Genomic DNA, 17,326 nt, shown 5'->3' with positions numbered 1-17,326 from the left:
TCTCATCTATAAAACTGGGAAAATAGGTATCTCTTGGCATTATTGCAAGAAGTGCTTTTGCAAAGCACCAGGCACATAGAAGTCATTCAGTAGGCTGTACCCATTATTAATCTTGATGTTAATAAAGGGCACTGATTCAACTGGACACCTGTATGGTAGCTAACCAGATGTGATGAATTAGAATACCTGTATGTGGTTAGACTCAAGAGATGGCAAAGCCCCAAATGAGATGGGCCTAGTGATAATAATAACATACAGTTGTATTGCATTTTTCAGTTAACGGAGTACTTTCAGGTGCATTCGTTTTAATCTTATGAAAACTGATATGGTTGGTGGGCAGGGCAGGATTAGTTCTATAAAATAAGGCACTTACTTTGCCAGCAGAAACAGTTGAGACTGACTCATTTTCGAATTCCTATCCTGCGGATTCCATCTCTACTTTTATCCCACAAGAATTATGGCACTTCTGTCTTTCCTCTAAGAGAATAAAACAAGGCAAATTATGATAGCCAAAGAGTTACATGGGTTTGGATTCTTTATCCTTAAGGTGTTAAGGTCTTCGGTGAACCATGATTTTTAAAAAAATCCCATTCTCCCAATTTTATCAAGACTTGGCTTTAAAAGCAAATGCCCAGAGAGAGATGTCTCCAGAATCCATTAATGACTTCCTTCCTTTGTTCTGGTGTTGGTTCCATTGTGACTTTTCTGGTGAGAGTGTCACCTTCTGAAATCTGGGTTAAATGCTCAATGTTGTTAAAATACATATTTATGCATGACCTGACTATTTTTAGATTTTTAGTTCAGTTAGCATTCTTTCCAACCCTCTATTCACTAAGCTTATATTGATTTACATGGCTGGATCTTAAATATCTACTTGCTTCCTGTCAATGTGATGCTCATAAGTTGAGCTTTTGACCAATTAAGTTACCTGGTCACTGCTTTGTAACCTACATCATGACACCCAATCAATAGGGCCTCTCTTCTGGGGACTGAGCTTCAGCTTGTGGACTATTTTCTAATTTTGATTGTGTTCACAGTTCCCTCGTGTTGTAGGAACAGGAAACAGATGCCTTCAGAAACTTTACACTGAAAGAAAACGAATACTTCGCTGTTTATGAGTGTGTATGCTGCACCAGATTTCTAATCCAAACAATTACCTTTAAAAATGCTATTGTAGCTTTTTTTGGGGGGAAACCAACGCTGTTATCTGCATTTCATCCCACAAGGGAAAAAGCAGTGTTTTGCCAACAAGAAGTTGCTTTTCACAGTTTGGAAAGAAATTAATATTAAAGCATATCAAAACCTTAATGTGAAAGAAAAATGTGGCAGTGTTGTGTTAAAAACTATTTTCTAACAGGGGCGACTGCGTGGCGCAGTCGGTTAAGCGTCCGACTTCAGCCAGGTCACGATCTCGCGGTCCGTGAGTTCGAGCCCCACGTCAGGCTCTGGGCTGATGGCTCAGAGCCTGGAGCCTGTTTCCGATTCTGTGTCTCCCTCTCTCTCTGCCCCTCCCCCGTTCATGCTCTGTCTCTCTCTGTCCCAAAAATAAATAAACGTTCAAAAAAAGAAAATTTTAAAAACTATTTTCTAACAAGGTTAATTAGTATAGTTTTCTTACATAACATTCTGTCCACTATGTATCTGTATACATGTACAAGCTTCCACCAGTTATAAACAGTGCACTTTATAGTCAGCTCTTAAAGCAGTATTTTATATGTACCTTTTCACATTTCTACATAGCTATAAATTTTATTTTTATTTTTAACAGGTTGAAAATGCATTTACTGGGTTACCAGGCTATAAGGACATCCGTGTACTTGACTTTAGGTAAGCAGACTCTAAAAATGTACATGTTCAGTAGCACTCTTTATTTCAATGTAATACCTTTTTTAGCTCTTTCTCTTATCCCCCATGCTAGACTCCGTATTCTTAGGGTTTGGGGCATTTGGAGGATAGTTGTGGCCCAGCTCTTGGATGTAGGGGAGCATGAGTAGGGGTACTGTGTAACCTCACAGCATAATTAATAGTGCCAACATCTTAAACTTGGCACCCTCTCTTGTCACGACTTCTGTGTTTACTAGCAATAACAGCAAGCATGTATGTGGCATTTACAGTGTGCCAGGCTTCATATCTATATTAACTCATTTATTCCCAATAGCCATGCTATGAGATAGTTATTATTACTCTTCATTGTTTCTAATAAGCACTCCAGAGCACAGGAAATTTCAGTAATTTACCCAAAGATACTCAGGTAGTTGTCTGTGCAAGGGAGAGGGCCATGACCAGTCTCCCCAGTTCAGCCTTCTCACTTTTCACAGAATAGTTCCTCCAGTTGTGACCAAAGCCTCTGTGAGAACCTAAGGATGTGAGGCTTTTGAAGACCCCTCTCATGTGACCTAAAAGGCAACATGACCTTGCAGCCAAATTCCCTGGGTTCAAATCCTGCTTTTGGCACTCCTGGCCAAAAATTGATGATTTTAGATAAATTACCAAGTTTTAATGTCTTATTTGTATAAAAAAATTTACTATTAATTCTGCTTTATTAAAAAAACTTTAGAAATACTTTGGGTAAATTATGTAGCTTCTTTGTTCCTCAGTTTCTTTACCTGTAAAATGGGGATTCTAATGGCTCTTAATAATCTTAAGGATTAAATGAATTAATTTTTGTAAAACACTTAGCATAGTTTTCTGCCACATGGGAAGTTCTGTTAAGTGTCTGTTACATAAAATTAATGAATTTTAAAGGCTATGCAATATCCTGTAGTTTAGTCAGTCCTGACCTTTCCCAATCCCTTAAGCCCTTTTCTGTATAACACCTTATTTTCTTTTCATTGATTTTAAACTACAAAACTCATTATCTACCAAAAAAAAGTTTCCTAATTTTGTTAATGCCAACAACTGGGGTCCTCTGCTGATCTACTAAAAAAAAATGCTTATTTAGAAAGAGAAAACCTTATGAGTGGTTTAAAAAGTAAGTTTAAAGACAGTAAATATTATTATTTTTAAAATAGAATCTTCTCTCTGCCTTTGTTCACTTCCTTCAATCTACAGACATTTGTCAGCATCTGATACTATATAAGCATTTTGATTTAAGGAAACATTTTAGAGGAAATATATTAAGAACTTGCATTTTGATGAATGATGTGACAATTATAACTGTCTCAAACTCTACTTAACACTTTGAATTTTTATTTTCAGGTCCCCCAAGGAAAATGGCAGGTAGAGTACTTTTTGGCACTTTTTATACTGTTCACTGGTTGAAAGGCAGTTTAGAAAATATGGTATGTTGTATTTTCAGTGTGGAATAACTTCCAATATTAGTGTCCAATATTCCAATATTAGTGTCAGTATCAGTTTCCATCTCCTTACAGATCAGAGGTTGGCAAACTTTTTCACTTAAGGGTCGGGTAGTAAATATTTTAAGCTTTTCAGGCTATATGTTCTCTGTTGCAACTGCTTAACTCAGCCATCAGATGAATGTAGATATCGATAGTACACTGACAATGAATGAGTGTGCCTATATTCCAGTAAAACTTAGTTTATGGAAACTGAAATCTGAAGTTCACATAATTTTCACATGTCACAAAATATTCTTGCTTTGATTTTTTTAAACTATTTAAAAAAGAAAATTCATTAACTCATGGACACTGGGCTGGATTTAGCTCGCAGGATATAGTTTATATAACCCTCCATACACTGTTGACTCTCAAGTGCTTTAAATGTTGAGCTATACTTAATTAAAATAGGAATAAAAACTGCCATTAATGTAAGCACTTTCAGGTATACTGTCATTCAGTAACATAATCAAGTGTCACTTTAAGTGGCAAATGAATGGGAGAAAGATCATCTCTACAATAGTTCATTTGCAAAACAAAATCCACTCTAGAATTTCTTAGAAAAAGCATAATATAAAAACATAGTCAATACTCTTTGTGGTAGTTGCTTGTCATTCTTTTTGCCTTTGGGCTCAAATTTATTTAAAACTCATTTTCTCAGGGTGCCTGGGTGGCTCAGTCGGTTGAGTGGCTAACTTTGGCTCAGGTCATGGTTTCACAGTTCATAAGTTCAAGCCCTGCATCTGGCTCTCTGCTTTCAGTGCAGAGCACACTTTGGATCCTCTGTCCCTCTTTCTCTCTGCATCTCCCCTGTTCCTGCCTTCTCTATCAAAAATAAATAAACATTTAAAAAACTAATTTTCTCTTGCAATATTGATAAGTATAATAGAAAATTTATGAAGCAAATTTATAGGTTAATTATGGACATGTTTAGACATACAGTAATACTCCTTCATTGTAATATTTAATATTTGAAAAGAGCATTCTGACTTCCTCATTTAGAATTATTGTGTTATATGTACGTTTTGTGCTTGCAGTGATGTCTTGGGTCCTTTGTAGTCTTGGCTGCTTTCCACTCACAGAGTCCCCCTTAGGATCTCCTGCAGGGCTGGTTTAGTGGTCATGAGGTCCTTCAGTTTTGTTTGGGAAGATCTTTATCTCTCCTTCTATTCTGAATGACAGCCTTGCTGGATAAAGGATTCTTGGCTGCACACTTTTCCTATTCAGCACATTGAATATTTCCTGCCACTCTCTTCTGGCCTGCCAAGTTTCAATGGACAGGTCTGCTACTAAACTTATGTGTCTACCCTTAAAGGTTAAGGACCTTTAGTCCCTAGATGCTTTCAGAATTCTCTCTTTTATCTATGTATTTTGCCAGTTTCACTATGATATGTTATTATGGTGTTGACCTGTTGTTGATTTTGAAGGGGGTTCTTTGTGCCTCCTGGACTTGGATGTCTGTTTCCTTCCCCAGATTAGGCAAGTCCTCATATATAATTTGTTCAAATAAACCTTCTGCCCCTTTCTCTCTCTTCTTCTTCTGGAACTCCTATGAAATGTATATTATTTTGTTTCATTGAATCACTAAGGTCTCGGGGCGCCTGGGTGGCGTAGTTGGTTAAGCATCCGACTTCAGCCAGGTCACGATCTCGTGGTCCGTGAGTTCAAGCCCTGCGTCGGGCTCTGGGCTGATGGCTCAGAGCCTGGAGCCTGTTTCCGATTCTGTGTCTCCCTCTCTCTCTGCTCCTCCCCCGTTCATGCTCTGTCTCTCTCTGTCCCAAAAATAAATAAACGTTGAATCACTAAGGTCTCTAATTCTCCCCTCATGGTCTAGTAATTTCCTGTCCCTCTGTTTTCAGCTTCATCATTTTCCAAAATTTTATCTTCTGTTTCACCTATTCTCTTCTCTGCTTCTTCCATCCTTGCTGTCACTGCATCTAGTTTATTTTCTATCTCAATGGCAGCATTTTTTAATTCATTGTGGCTATTTCTTAGGTCTTTGATCTCTGCAGCAATGGATTCTCTGTTGTCTTCTATGGTTTTTTTTTTCAAACCCAGCTACTATCCTATGACTGTTATTCTAAATTCTTATTCAGATATGTTGTTTATATCTGTTTTGAGCGATTCTCTGGCTGTCATTTCTTCCTGGAATTTTTTTTTTTTGAGAATTCTTCCATTTCCTCATTTTGGCTAGGTGTCTGTCTTTTACGTGTTTTAATAGCTTGTTATGTGTCCTATACCTGTGAATACTAGTATATTAAAAAGCGTTATACACTGTCCAGGGCCTGGTACTCTAGGCAGTGTTTTTGGAGTGTGTTGCATGCACTCTGTTGTTGAGTCTTTGGCTCTCTATCCCACTGCACGTAGTGGTGAATTGTTGATTTGTTTGTTGAAATAACCCTGGAAAAAGTGAAAAAGGTGTGTGTGTGTGTGGGGGGGGGGAACCTTATCCCATATGAAGTAATCCTGGAAAAAAGGAAAAAGGTGTGGGGGGAAATTTATCTCATACAAAGAAAGAGATGAAAGGGGTGAAAAAAAAATACCAGGCAGAGAATCAAAGAAACTATAAGGCTTAATTCAGAGAGAGAGAGAGAGAGAGGAAAATAAAGAAGAAGGAGATACAGAAAAGGTATAAAAAGAATAGAGTAAAAATGCCTGATTAAACAGACAACCAGAACAGAAAAGGAAAGAAAGAAAAGATAAATATATATATATATATATATATATATAGAGAGAGAGAGAGAGAGAGAGAGAGAGAGAGAGATGAATTGACAAAAAATCCAATCAGAAACAATGAGCTTGATTCCAAGGGGAAGAAAAAAAAAGAGGGTAGAAGGGGGAAAAGGGGGGGAAAGAGAAGGAAAGAAAAGAGAAAAAGAAAAAAAAACATTAAAATTTGCCTCCACTGGGGGTGCTGTGCTGTTCTCTGAAGCCCCATCGTGTAGGTGATGGGGAGAAAAATGGCAACTCCTCAATCTCTCCTCTTTGCACTGGGTATCTCAAACCATGCTGTTTGTCCTGCCCCACAGTCTTCCACACCTAAGCGCTTGGCTGGTATTCAAAACCCGATGTCTTAAAGGATCCCTCACTGCTTAGACCTGTTTCTGGGGTAGCACCACTCGACCCAGTCCACAAAGGGCCTCTGGCTGGTGCCTGCAGGGTCTTTTTGGGGGGGGCGGAGAGCATTAAACCTTTTTCCCACAGTACTCTAGGGAAGGGACTGTGGTCTCCCAGTGCACCCCTGAGGTCAATTCCGTACCCTGGGCCGGGTCTCTCCCCACCAGGTGCATACACAGGGCATGGACTCCAGTGTGGAGAAAGTCTGGCACCCCTGGAAACCCCGGTCTTCAAATCCTAAGGCTGTTTGCAAAGTAGAAACTGCAAAGTACAAACTCCTGATTTCTTCTTCCCCAGTCTGTGGTTCAGAGAGCTGTTTCTCTTTTCCAAATATAATACCACACTTTCACAGCCTCTATTTCTCTTCCTTTTGTCTCTCCACGGAAGGGTTCCCCTCCTCTCTGTGCCTATGGGGCCCAGCGCTTTATCTCTACCAATTTGTAAACATCCACCTGTGTCTCACCAAGCTGTCTCCGTCCACCTGTGGAGACTTCTCTGTCACTCTGCAGACTGTATTCCTGGGTATTCTAAGTGTTCTGACCTCAATACAGCTGTGTTTGAGGGACAAGGGAAATCCCAGTCCCCCTACTTCTCCACCATCTTAACTCCTCCTGACGTCCTCATTTTCATTTATATTATTTAAACAAGTGTTTAGTAAGTACCTAGAAATTGGACAATTCCCGTGCCTACAAAAATGATAATTCTTGGTTTATATCCTCTAGGAATACACAATCAAATGAAAACCACTTTTAGAGATATGTTGAAGTACTGCCTCTTTTTTTTTTTTCATTTTATTTTCTCAATATCCCTGTGAGATAGTGAAAATGAGAACTATTATTTATTCTCCTTCTGGAGGTGGGGATATTTTGCCCAAGGCAGACAAACTGATTTGCCATAAGTTATATGACTAGGAGGTGTCAGATATTTTGACCAAGGTAATCAGAATTTTGATTTCTATACTGTTAGTATGTGTAAACTGTTTTGTGTGTATATATTATAGGTAATGTGTTGATGGCAAGTTCTCAACCAGAGGGCTTGATTGTTTGATTGTTGCCCTCTTGGCATGATTAGAATATGAAAACAACCCAAACTCTCATGTTAATCCTATGACCAAAAGAATGGTATCCAGTTACTGAGTGCTATGTCCTCTATAGGGACACAGATAACAATATGAAGCCATTAGATTTTATGATAGAATTGTTAATCTAGGTAGAGTTTCCAAAATTGTTTGGTATTGTCAGATATTAGCCAGTTGATGGAATTTATTCATAACTTTTTGGTATACTTGTGTCCTGACCTGTGTATAAATGAATGTGTGGCACAGAAATAGTCCATTTATATAATATATAACCTCTCTCTTTCTCTTATTCCGTAAGCATTTGTATGCATACGAAATTTTCTATTTGCTTTGTACCTGTCTCAAGGTTCACATATTATTTTAAGTTAGTAGGTTACTCATTTGAAGTGAATCAATAATATATCTGCTTGGTATACTTCAAAATTTCAGCTCCAGGCTTTGTAAGTGTGTTCCTTCTTTGTAATAGAAGAAATTTTATAAAAGATGTCTGAGTTTCTCTGAAATATGTTTGTTTTGGTGGATGTTAATGAGAGGTAATATTTTTATTTTGTCTCTTTAAAATCTGTGCATGTTAAACAGCCAATCAGGGCATTTGAGGTAAGAGAGTAAGAAAGGGTAAATTTCACCTCCACATGATTGACGTTTCTGGAGAACCTTTCTCTATATAGCAGCTGTTTCAGTCTAGTTCAGAAGATGAAAGATGATGATACAGTGGTGGCTGATTAACTCAGAGGTGCTGAGTGTGGAGAACCAGCCCTGCTTTCTTCAGTCAGATCATGTTTTGTCTTTCAGTGTGCTTGCTGCCTCTTATGTACTTCCTTGGCCTCTGGGCTTTCTTTTATTCTGTCCTTCATCCTAAGATGTCTCTTTACTACATTTACCATGCCAGAACTCAGTCTGTTTTGGCTCCTAATGACAGTCTCAGCTCTGAGATAGAAGGTTTCCTGATTCCTTAAGCATTTCTTTGAGTTCTTTTTCTAGTACAAAACCATGGTAAAGAATTGTAGCATATCTCTGAGGCACTTTATCTTCTTTAATGAATTTCTCCTCACTGGATAACGTAGACTGTAACGGAAGTATTATTTTTAGATATCCAAGGCAAATTTTGGGAGACAAATTATATTTTGTCAATAAAGAGTAAAACCTGTAATCTAATACAGACTACACAGATTTCTTGATCCAAGAACATTTCTCTTGATCTTCTCCATGTGATATTTAAAAGTCATGCAAGGCACATGGTAGACTCCCAGTGATTCTCCTTGTCTGGTTTTCTGCATAGCATAGGAATGAAATCAGTTTTTTTCCTCCATTTTTTCCCTTATCACTGGTTTCTGTCTTAACATGAAATTGGTTTTGCAGAGACCCCAAGAACCTCACCTTTCTGGAGATGTAGTCATGGTCCATCCCATAGAGTTTGGGAAGAGCAGGCATATCCTCAGGGGTATGGTTGTGGCTGTGAAGTAATATCTCTAAAATGATTACTCAGAAGACAGAGATGTATGAAGATAATGCATGCTCTTTAATGTGAAAAATGTAGAGACTAAAATTCTTTGGATCAAGTCAGGAATATCATACTGTTATTTAAGTGGCACAAATTAGTTGTCTTATCTGCCTGCATTAGTGAATAAAATTGACCATTTGTTCTTTCATAATTTTCAAAAGTATTTATTGAACTACTATGAGTCAAGCATTATGCTAGATGCTTGGAACACATACTGTGTGGTGAATTCTGACCAGTAGGTGTCCCTCTTACTATTTTATTCTACCTCAGTGCCATCATTTGGTTATTTTAGTGTATTTTACTGAAATACACTTTACAAAAGAGGGTCAGGAATTACCCATATATCAACATATTCTGACATGAAAAATTAAGAGACTGAAGGAAGCTCTAGATAACAAGCTGATGTCTTACTACTTTGTAGAGCATCAGGATGTCAAAATCCTCAGTTACCACTTGAAAGCACCTTAAACCATCCCATTAGAAGTGATAGCTTATCAGATCTAGGAAGAAAATCTTATGGAAGTTACTCAGAGTAAGATAAAAACATCATTACAAACCTGATTATTTGTATGGCTGGTGAGGGAGGTCACTTTCATCGTGTCCCCTGTAGTCCAGGGTGTGGATCTGCAGGAAGCAGGCCTAGGACAGGTCCAAAACTGCCTGTACTCCCAGGAAGAACAGGTCTCTTAAGACCAATTCGTGCTTACCAAATCATAAGATATGATGCACTCTCTAGGATGCCAATTGATTGATTTAAAGCAAGAGATTTGCCAAGTGACCAGTTGTTGCATTGTCTGGCTCATGCATTCTTTACCCATAGGAAAATCTGTAGGGAGTTATAATCAAAGGTCTTTTTGCAAGCTTGAAATAAGAGAAAGGAAGTTGGATGATCTTAATGGCCAGTATCATCAAGCCATGCTAGCTTTTTGTGGCTCTCTCCAATCTAAGGATCTACTTTTACAAGGAAGCCATAATACATTGGTCAGAAGATTTCCACTAAATAGTGAAATAAATTAGTTGACTAATCTCTTTTTCTAGAATCCATGAGATCAGTCTCATTATGTTGATACTTTTTGTTTAGATATGTGTATACCTTTATTAGACTGTAGTTTTCTTTTTATATTCAGACAAGTTTAGATTTCTATTTATTTAGTAGGCACTGGGTGCCCTGAAGGTACCATGCTGAACACTGGGGATAGAAACTCAAAGGCAGACTGAAAGGCAGTCACTTTAAACAAAATCTTTTTACACAACCATAAAGGCTGTAATCAAAGAATATATAATAATTTATAAGTAAGTTCAGAGGAGGGAGTGCTTAAATTATTTGTATGCTTTGGTTTGGGAGTCATTTTCCTCCTATTAGAATGTCTGAAGGAGGGAAATTGTTTTCATCTCATGTCTATCTTGAGTGGTTTATCTTCAAGAAGGTAGTGTTCTCCTTTCCTGTGGAAGGATCTTGATGTGACTTGATGGGTACTGCTTCTGATGGCCGTATCTCATAGACCGGCTGGAAGCCAGAGTGATGACTAGAGCAAAGTTCCTAATGACTTTTTTGCATAATAGTTTAATAAAAGCTACTGAGAGTGGAGCATAGTAGTTCAGAATGCAGGTGCTGGAGTCAAGCAGATATGTGTTTGAATCTTGACTTACATGTTGCAAAATTTTGGGCAAATCTTCTGACTTCTTTAAAGCTCAGTTTCTTCAATAATAACCTGAAGATAATAAAGACTTTATAGGGTTATTATGAAAATTAAATGAGATAAAGCATGTGAAATACCTGTCACATTGTCTGCAGCGAATGGTGGTGGAATCCATGCCTTATGAGCCCCTCCCCACACCCAGGTGTAATATTTGTTCTCCATGGGTTCAAAGCTCCTTTCTTTGTGCTTCCTTAGCAGGGCCTAATCTGTTCTCTCTTTTAATCCATAGTGGTTTAGATGTTCACTATGCAGTGACCTTCAATGGTGAGGCCATCGGCAATACCACCTGGGACCTAATTAGCCTTCATTCCAACAAGGTGGAAAACCATGGTCTTGTGGGCCTGGATGATAAGCCCACTGCTGTTTATGCAATTAGTAACTTCAGAGATTATATTGCTGAGACACTGCACCAGAATTTTTTGTTGGGGAATTCCTCTTTGAATCCAGATCCTGACTCCCTCCGGCTTATCAATGGTGAGTTGATATCCATCATAAAGTCCTTGTATAGCTTTCGCTTCTTTTCCAATATACTCTGGTGAAAACTGATTTCCTTAAATATGTGTGGTTCTGAGCATTCTATAGACTGCATGAGACACAGCTCTTTTGGAGAGACCAATCAGGAGCTCTTAGGAATACTTGTAGACAAAAGGCCACAAAGAGAGGAGAAAGTAGAGAAGAGCATGAGATGTAGAAATAGTTTAGGGAAATAGGAAAATACAAGAAAAACAGAAATAGAACCTGTAAGTGTGAATTGAAACAGGTTATAGGGCTGCCCGAGCAACCAACACATTAATTCTCTACAGGCAAATCAACTGGTGTGACGACTTAAAAGCCAGAGAGCAGAAGATACAGAGTAGCTCAGGAAAGTTCAGGGAAGATCTTGGTGAAAGAAGAACTGATACTGGGTGATGGGGAGAATCCCAGAGAATTTAGTACTAAGTTTGAATTTAGATACCTGGAGAGAGCCAGTTATGATCTGAAATCGATAGGTGGATCTGGGATCACCAGGGTGAGGTTGACTACTTTGGATTTAGAGGCTAAAGAGTGGCCTAGTTAATCTCATACTAAAGTTTGCTAAGAATCTGGTAACTAGTATTGCAACAGTTTAACTCATCAGGGACACGGTGTCCTGTTAAATTACTTGCTACTTCATGTTTCTTTCTTTATGATTTCTTCACTCAAGAGTAGTTAGCTTTTAAAATGTCCATGGAGTATATTTTATTGAAGTGATTGCATAGGAGAAGTACCAGCTGCCAAAGAGGAAAATTCATGAATGATAGGCAATACTAACAATGATACATTTTATACCTTCTTCAATTCCTATGTTTTCTTAGGAGAAAAGATCCTGTATCTTTTCAGGCATTTATCATCTAGGCCTCTGTGTGTGTGTGTGTGTGTGTGTGTGTGTGTGTGTGTGCGTGTGTGTGTAAATAAACAAACACAAATAGACACAAGACAGAGAAAAGAGAGAAAAAAGGTTAAATAAAATTTTACTATGTATAACTCCTTCTTCCTAAGTAAGGTATTTTTTGAGAGCTGAACTAAAACTTTAAATTGTTTTTCAATTATTTTGGCTACTAGAATGATGTTTCCTTAATATGACAGTGTGCTAGGTCAGGGTCATAAAGTAGCTTGGGCTTCATATAGGCTATACAGGACTTTAAAGTGGAGAAACTGTCTTTGTAGATGATAGTGACATTAGGCTATCAGTTCTAAAACACTAAGGAACCTTTGCATTTTGGAGCAGTGCAGGTACCCTGGGCTTATTTTCTCATACACTCCTTTTTCATCATTCTATCTTATTGGAATACCTGAGCTAGATAAAATAGTGAAAAGAGAAAAGGCTTGTTATAATCTGAAATTGCTGAATTCCTTTTGGCAAGGCTAGTATAGACTAGTTGAAGACTACCTATGGGGACAGCAAATAGGCAGAAGTTCCCAGGAATCTGGATATTGGGATCAGAAGAAAGATAGCGCTAGGAGGTCATGACCTGAAGGAGATTGGAACCTAAACTGAACAGAAGGTACAAACACCAAGGTTAATGATGAAAGTAGTGGAAGAATGACATGAAGATTAAGGTATACAGCAGGCCAAGTGAGATTGTGTAGGAAACTAAATCCAGCATAGCAAGGTCTTCCTTTTATGTGGAGCTTGGGAGTAGAGATATCTCCTAGAAGATGTCCTAAAAAAGGAGTTCAACAATGGAGAATTTCTAAGAGAATTTAACAAAAGCTTTAGGATATACAGTACAAACTAATTCAGGTGATTTGATCTTTCATTAGATGAATGTTTCAGTTGTACAAAATTTCATCCCTAAAATCTATTTCTATTGTCACGCCAACTGAGAGTTCTGAATGGCTGCAGCTTTCTAGGTAACTTGGTCATCATTTTTTAAAGATATATCATCCTTGACCCATAGAAGACAACTGTAAACACAGTTGAAAAGAGTTTTGGAAAATACTTAAACCGAATAGGGTTTTTGGCTTCTGACTGATCCCTTTATGTCAGGCCAGTGGTAACAGGTGAATAAAGAGAGATTCTGCCTCCATTTTTGGTGCATACACCAGATCAAATTGTAGCAATCCTTTTTTTTTTCTTTAGCTTTTAAAGATTCCCTCTCCCCGTCAGGCAAAATCAATTTCTTCTTTGTATCCCATACATAGTATTACATGCCCTCACTTCAGTGTATAATTTGTGTTTATCTCTTTGACATAGGGGATACTTGCATAGGAGAAACTTGGCTTTATTAATGTTTATAGTCTCAGCTTTATCAAAGTCTGTGTAACTAGAAGGTTTCAGTAAACCTTTGTTGAATTAAATTATGCAATCTACTGTCTTACCTCTATTGCTCTTTAATATTGGTATAATGATAAACTCTCTGGTGTCCTAGCCCACTTTTCACAGGTCCTTTCTGCCAAAAAGGAAATCATTTTGTATAATTTTCTCCATTCTTAGCATCAACCAAATGAGTTGGAATTTCAGCTTAACTTTTTTATTAAAGTGAAAAAAAATCAATTTAAAAACATCTTCACAGGAATCTTGAAAAGAGTAAATAATGCTTGCAAAAAGAAAAAGAAATTACATAGGAATGTTTTAAATGTAATAATGAGAAGAATATTTTATGTTGGAGTCTTGTAACTCAGATAGATTGTGTTAATATTGATGCAGGCAGGCTCGGTTCGAGGAGACCAGCCAAGAGAGGGTCCTGCAGGACAAGCCAAGAGGGTCCTTGACTATGCACAGGACAGAAATAAAACGCAAGCCTGCAGGAAGCGAGTAGAGTTATTGAAGATATATATATATATTATTGAAGATATATATATATATTATTGAAGATATATATATATCTTCATATATATCTTCATATATATCTACATATATGAATGTAGAGAGAGAGAGAGAGGGCATGCAGATATAGATGATGTATCTGGGAGAGTTGGAAAAGGAAAGGAGTCTTGTCTTTGGGGTCTGGGGTTTTTACTGAGGGTTGTGGTCTGGTGTACGTGTTGTCCTCTCAGGCATCCAGGAATCATCTAGAACAAGGACAGGTCCAGGTGTTCTTCATAAGTCACATTCCTTGGAGTCAGGGGGTCTTGGCATTGAGATGTCTAGTACTGGTGGTCTAGAACATGCATATGATGACCTCATCTGGTCATTCTTGTGTGGTCCTTCCTTAGATGTTACCTTTTGTGCTGGAAGCCTCTAAAGAAATCATTAATTCCTTATCCCTCACAGGAGGACATACACTATTTGTTCTATAAGGCATGTGTAAAGTGAGGATGTAGGTCATAGTAAGAATAGAAGCAGGAAAAAGAGCAAGAAGCAAATTTTTATGGAGTCCTTCAGTTTCCCCCTCTCAATATAAGTAAACTCTCTGAATAAAGTAACAGATATTTTCTAAGCAAGTCTGCGTTATCTGCTGTGCCAAGATCTAAACTATAAAATCTAAACTTATTTTTAGTTGTCCCTGAACCTCAAATACAATAGTGTCTCAACTAAAAATGTTTTCTATATTGTTCTTTCTTCAGTGAGAGGGGTTTTACTTCCTGAAACTGAAGACCTAGTTTGGAACACCCAAAGTTCAAGTCTTCAGGCAACCCTACCATCCATTTTGGTAAGTATGTTTCTATGTTTTATGCCTAGAATTAGGCCCTCAAACTTTCTTCTTTGTACACTCACCTGATTACTTTGGCATCATGAATTTCCTGAGCTATTCCTGTTTCAAACATTTTCTTAAATCATCCTTGGAACATGATTCACAGTTGTCAGCTCCAGAGTCCCAAGTATTGGTTCAGAAAATTTAAGCCTTCTGCAGTGGTTAAATGAAGTCTACGGTGGTTAATTGCCAAGCTCCACATGTGGCATAAAACTTATTTATGGTTTATACTTGTTTGGTAATAATGAAGCTGTAAGTGCCCACTGAGTTGTTCTCTAAAAGTTACTCAGAAATAGTTTTTATAGCTAACACTATAAATTGAAGTACATAGGGACAGAGTATAGATTTGTGCTCCAAGGACTGTATTGAAGAAAAATGTTAGACTTTAAGGCATATACAATAGTGTGTGTGTGGAAGAGAAAGAGAAAGAAGAGTGAAAATAACAGCTAGCTGACAAATGACAAGGACTCAACATCAGGCATCCTTTTAACCTGGATTGAAAACATTCCTATTTGCACAGAAAGAGCATGGAATGAACTTTCCTTTTTGTTCTTACCACACAACTTCCCTAGGTGATCCTCTATCTGCTCCAGATCTTCGCTTGCCACTTCACCTATAGAGAGGCACCTAGTAGAAGAGAAAGTGGCTTCCAGTGTAGTTGAAACAACACCATCACTGACAACTATACAACGACACCACCACCACCACTAGAGACTAGCTGGTTACAATGCATACATGAATCTTTTGTTATCCCATAGACACAGTAGGGGGGCTCCTTCTACATTCCCTACTCCTACTCTCTTGAGCTTTTTTCTGTCTCATATCAGCTTTTTAAAATATTTGTTTCTTGACTTTAATCCTTCAATGAACATTCATAACGTCTCCCCCAAATTCATTTAACCACTGATATATGCAGCCATTTCTTTCAGCTATTGAGCAACTCAGTTTTGAAATGTGATGTCATTGGAAATAGTCTTTTTACTGAGTTCTGTGTTGGAGAAGGAAAGTTAGGGGTTATTGACATTAGAGATTGCATTATTTGGTGTTTATTTATTCATTCACTGACTCATTCATTCCAATATATTTATTTTGTGATTTTCATGTGCCAAGTGCTGGGGAAACTAAGATGAACAAGGGTGTGGGCTTGCCTACAAGAAGTTTTCAGTCTGGTGACAGATGTGTACACAAAGAAGGTGATGCTGTCATAGAAGTCCATTCAGGATGCAGTGGCAGACGATGGTGATTCACTGTGAACATGACATCACTAATCTCCATGCCTTCTAATCATGTTCATCTCAGGCTTCTCTAACCACAGACCTGTGATGATACTGAGAATGATGTTGTAAAGATAGGAGTTTCTATATGAGCCAGACATTTGCAAACTGGAGACCAGCCAGCTGGATCCAGCTATAAGCATGTGCTTTGGGATCAGTTTTTTTACAAAGCCAATATTTAGCAATTAGGATATTTTTACAGAAAAATGAAGATTTCTAACCTCTTTTGAAAACCAGGGTGATCTGGTATTATTAGGTTCACATTCCCCTGTTGCAGAAAAGTGGCTAGGGTTTGGCTAAAAGGGGCTGCCCTTCGATGATGACAAGCACTGACTAACTGGGCTCAGATGTTTATTCATGATGCCTGTAATGTGGTTCCATTTGCGTCAAAGCCAACCCCTTGGGTTTTTGAGTAGTGATAACTGTGGGGCATTAAGTAACAATTTGAGGAGACAGTGGAATGTTAATAGATGATGATAATAAGGCACGAAAAACAGGATGATTAATTAGAAGTGTGTGGTTATTGGTTTTCCTCCCTCTTTTTTTGGGCAACTGTTAACAAGATTTTGTTCTTTCGTAGAAATGAGATTTAAAATATTTTTTTTTGCAGATTTGATTTTTAGAAATTATTTTAGAGGTAGGATGTTGGGATACTGTATTTGACACCTTTTGGCATCCTGACTTGGAAAATCACATGTTGCACAGTATGCTTTCTATAGCACTAGCAAGCTTTTCATTTGGCATACCCAGAAGTGAAACTGGCCGGTATAAGTTAATATACTACATTGAACTAAAAGAAGAATTCTTGAGTTGAATTTGTTACTATGGGAACATCTATTCCTATGAAAATAAATGAAGTGCTATTACTGGCATGTATATGTCATACCTTTCACAATGTATGACAAAGTTTTATTGTCAAGCCATTTTTTAGGGGGTGCTTATTTGGAGTAGATTAGATGGTCATCCTTATTTAAAAAGTCAAATTGTTTCCTTTCACTTTTTATGTGGTCTACTTGAGACTTGACTTTCATCAAAGATGTTATGTATTATTTTACTTTTAATTTTTATGGAATGGAAAGGCATTTTATTTGTATATACTGAAATTGTCTATATTGTTTAGGGATTTCTTTTTCATTGAGGGTTGATCTGCTTTCCTAATGTGTG

General features: G+C 37.7%; 1 protein-coding gene across 2 annotated transcripts in view; it reads left to right on the top strand.

Moving 5' to 3' along the window:
• IMPG2 (interphotoreceptor matrix proteoglycan 2) overlaps positions 1-17,326 on the top strand; it is an 87,685-nt gene that overhangs the window by 35,842 nt on the left and 34,517 nt on the right. For both annotated transcript variants that reach the window (XM_015084876.3, XM_053220775.1), the window contains 4 exons: positions 1,769-1,827; positions 3,199-3,219; positions 10,961-11,205; positions 14,761-14,846. In XM_015084876.3, the coding sequence (XP_014940362.3) occupies positions 1,769-1,827; positions 3,199-3,219; positions 10,961-11,205; positions 14,761-14,846 (411 nt within the window). The remainder of the gene's footprint in view (positions 1-1,768; positions 1,828-3,198; positions 3,220-10,960; positions 11,206-14,760; positions 14,847-17,326) is intronic.

Source organism: Acinonyx jubatus, chromosome C2 (genome assembly GCF_027475565.1).
Source record: "Acinonyx jubatus isolate Ajub_Pintada_27869175 chromosome C2, VMU_Ajub_asm_v1.0, whole genome shotgun sequence".
NCBI lineage: Eukaryota > Metazoa > Chordata > Mammalia > Carnivora > Felidae > Acinonyx > Acinonyx jubatus.
Note: the sequence above shows the minus strand (reverse complement) of the source record. Positions and strands in the feature narration are given on the sequence as shown.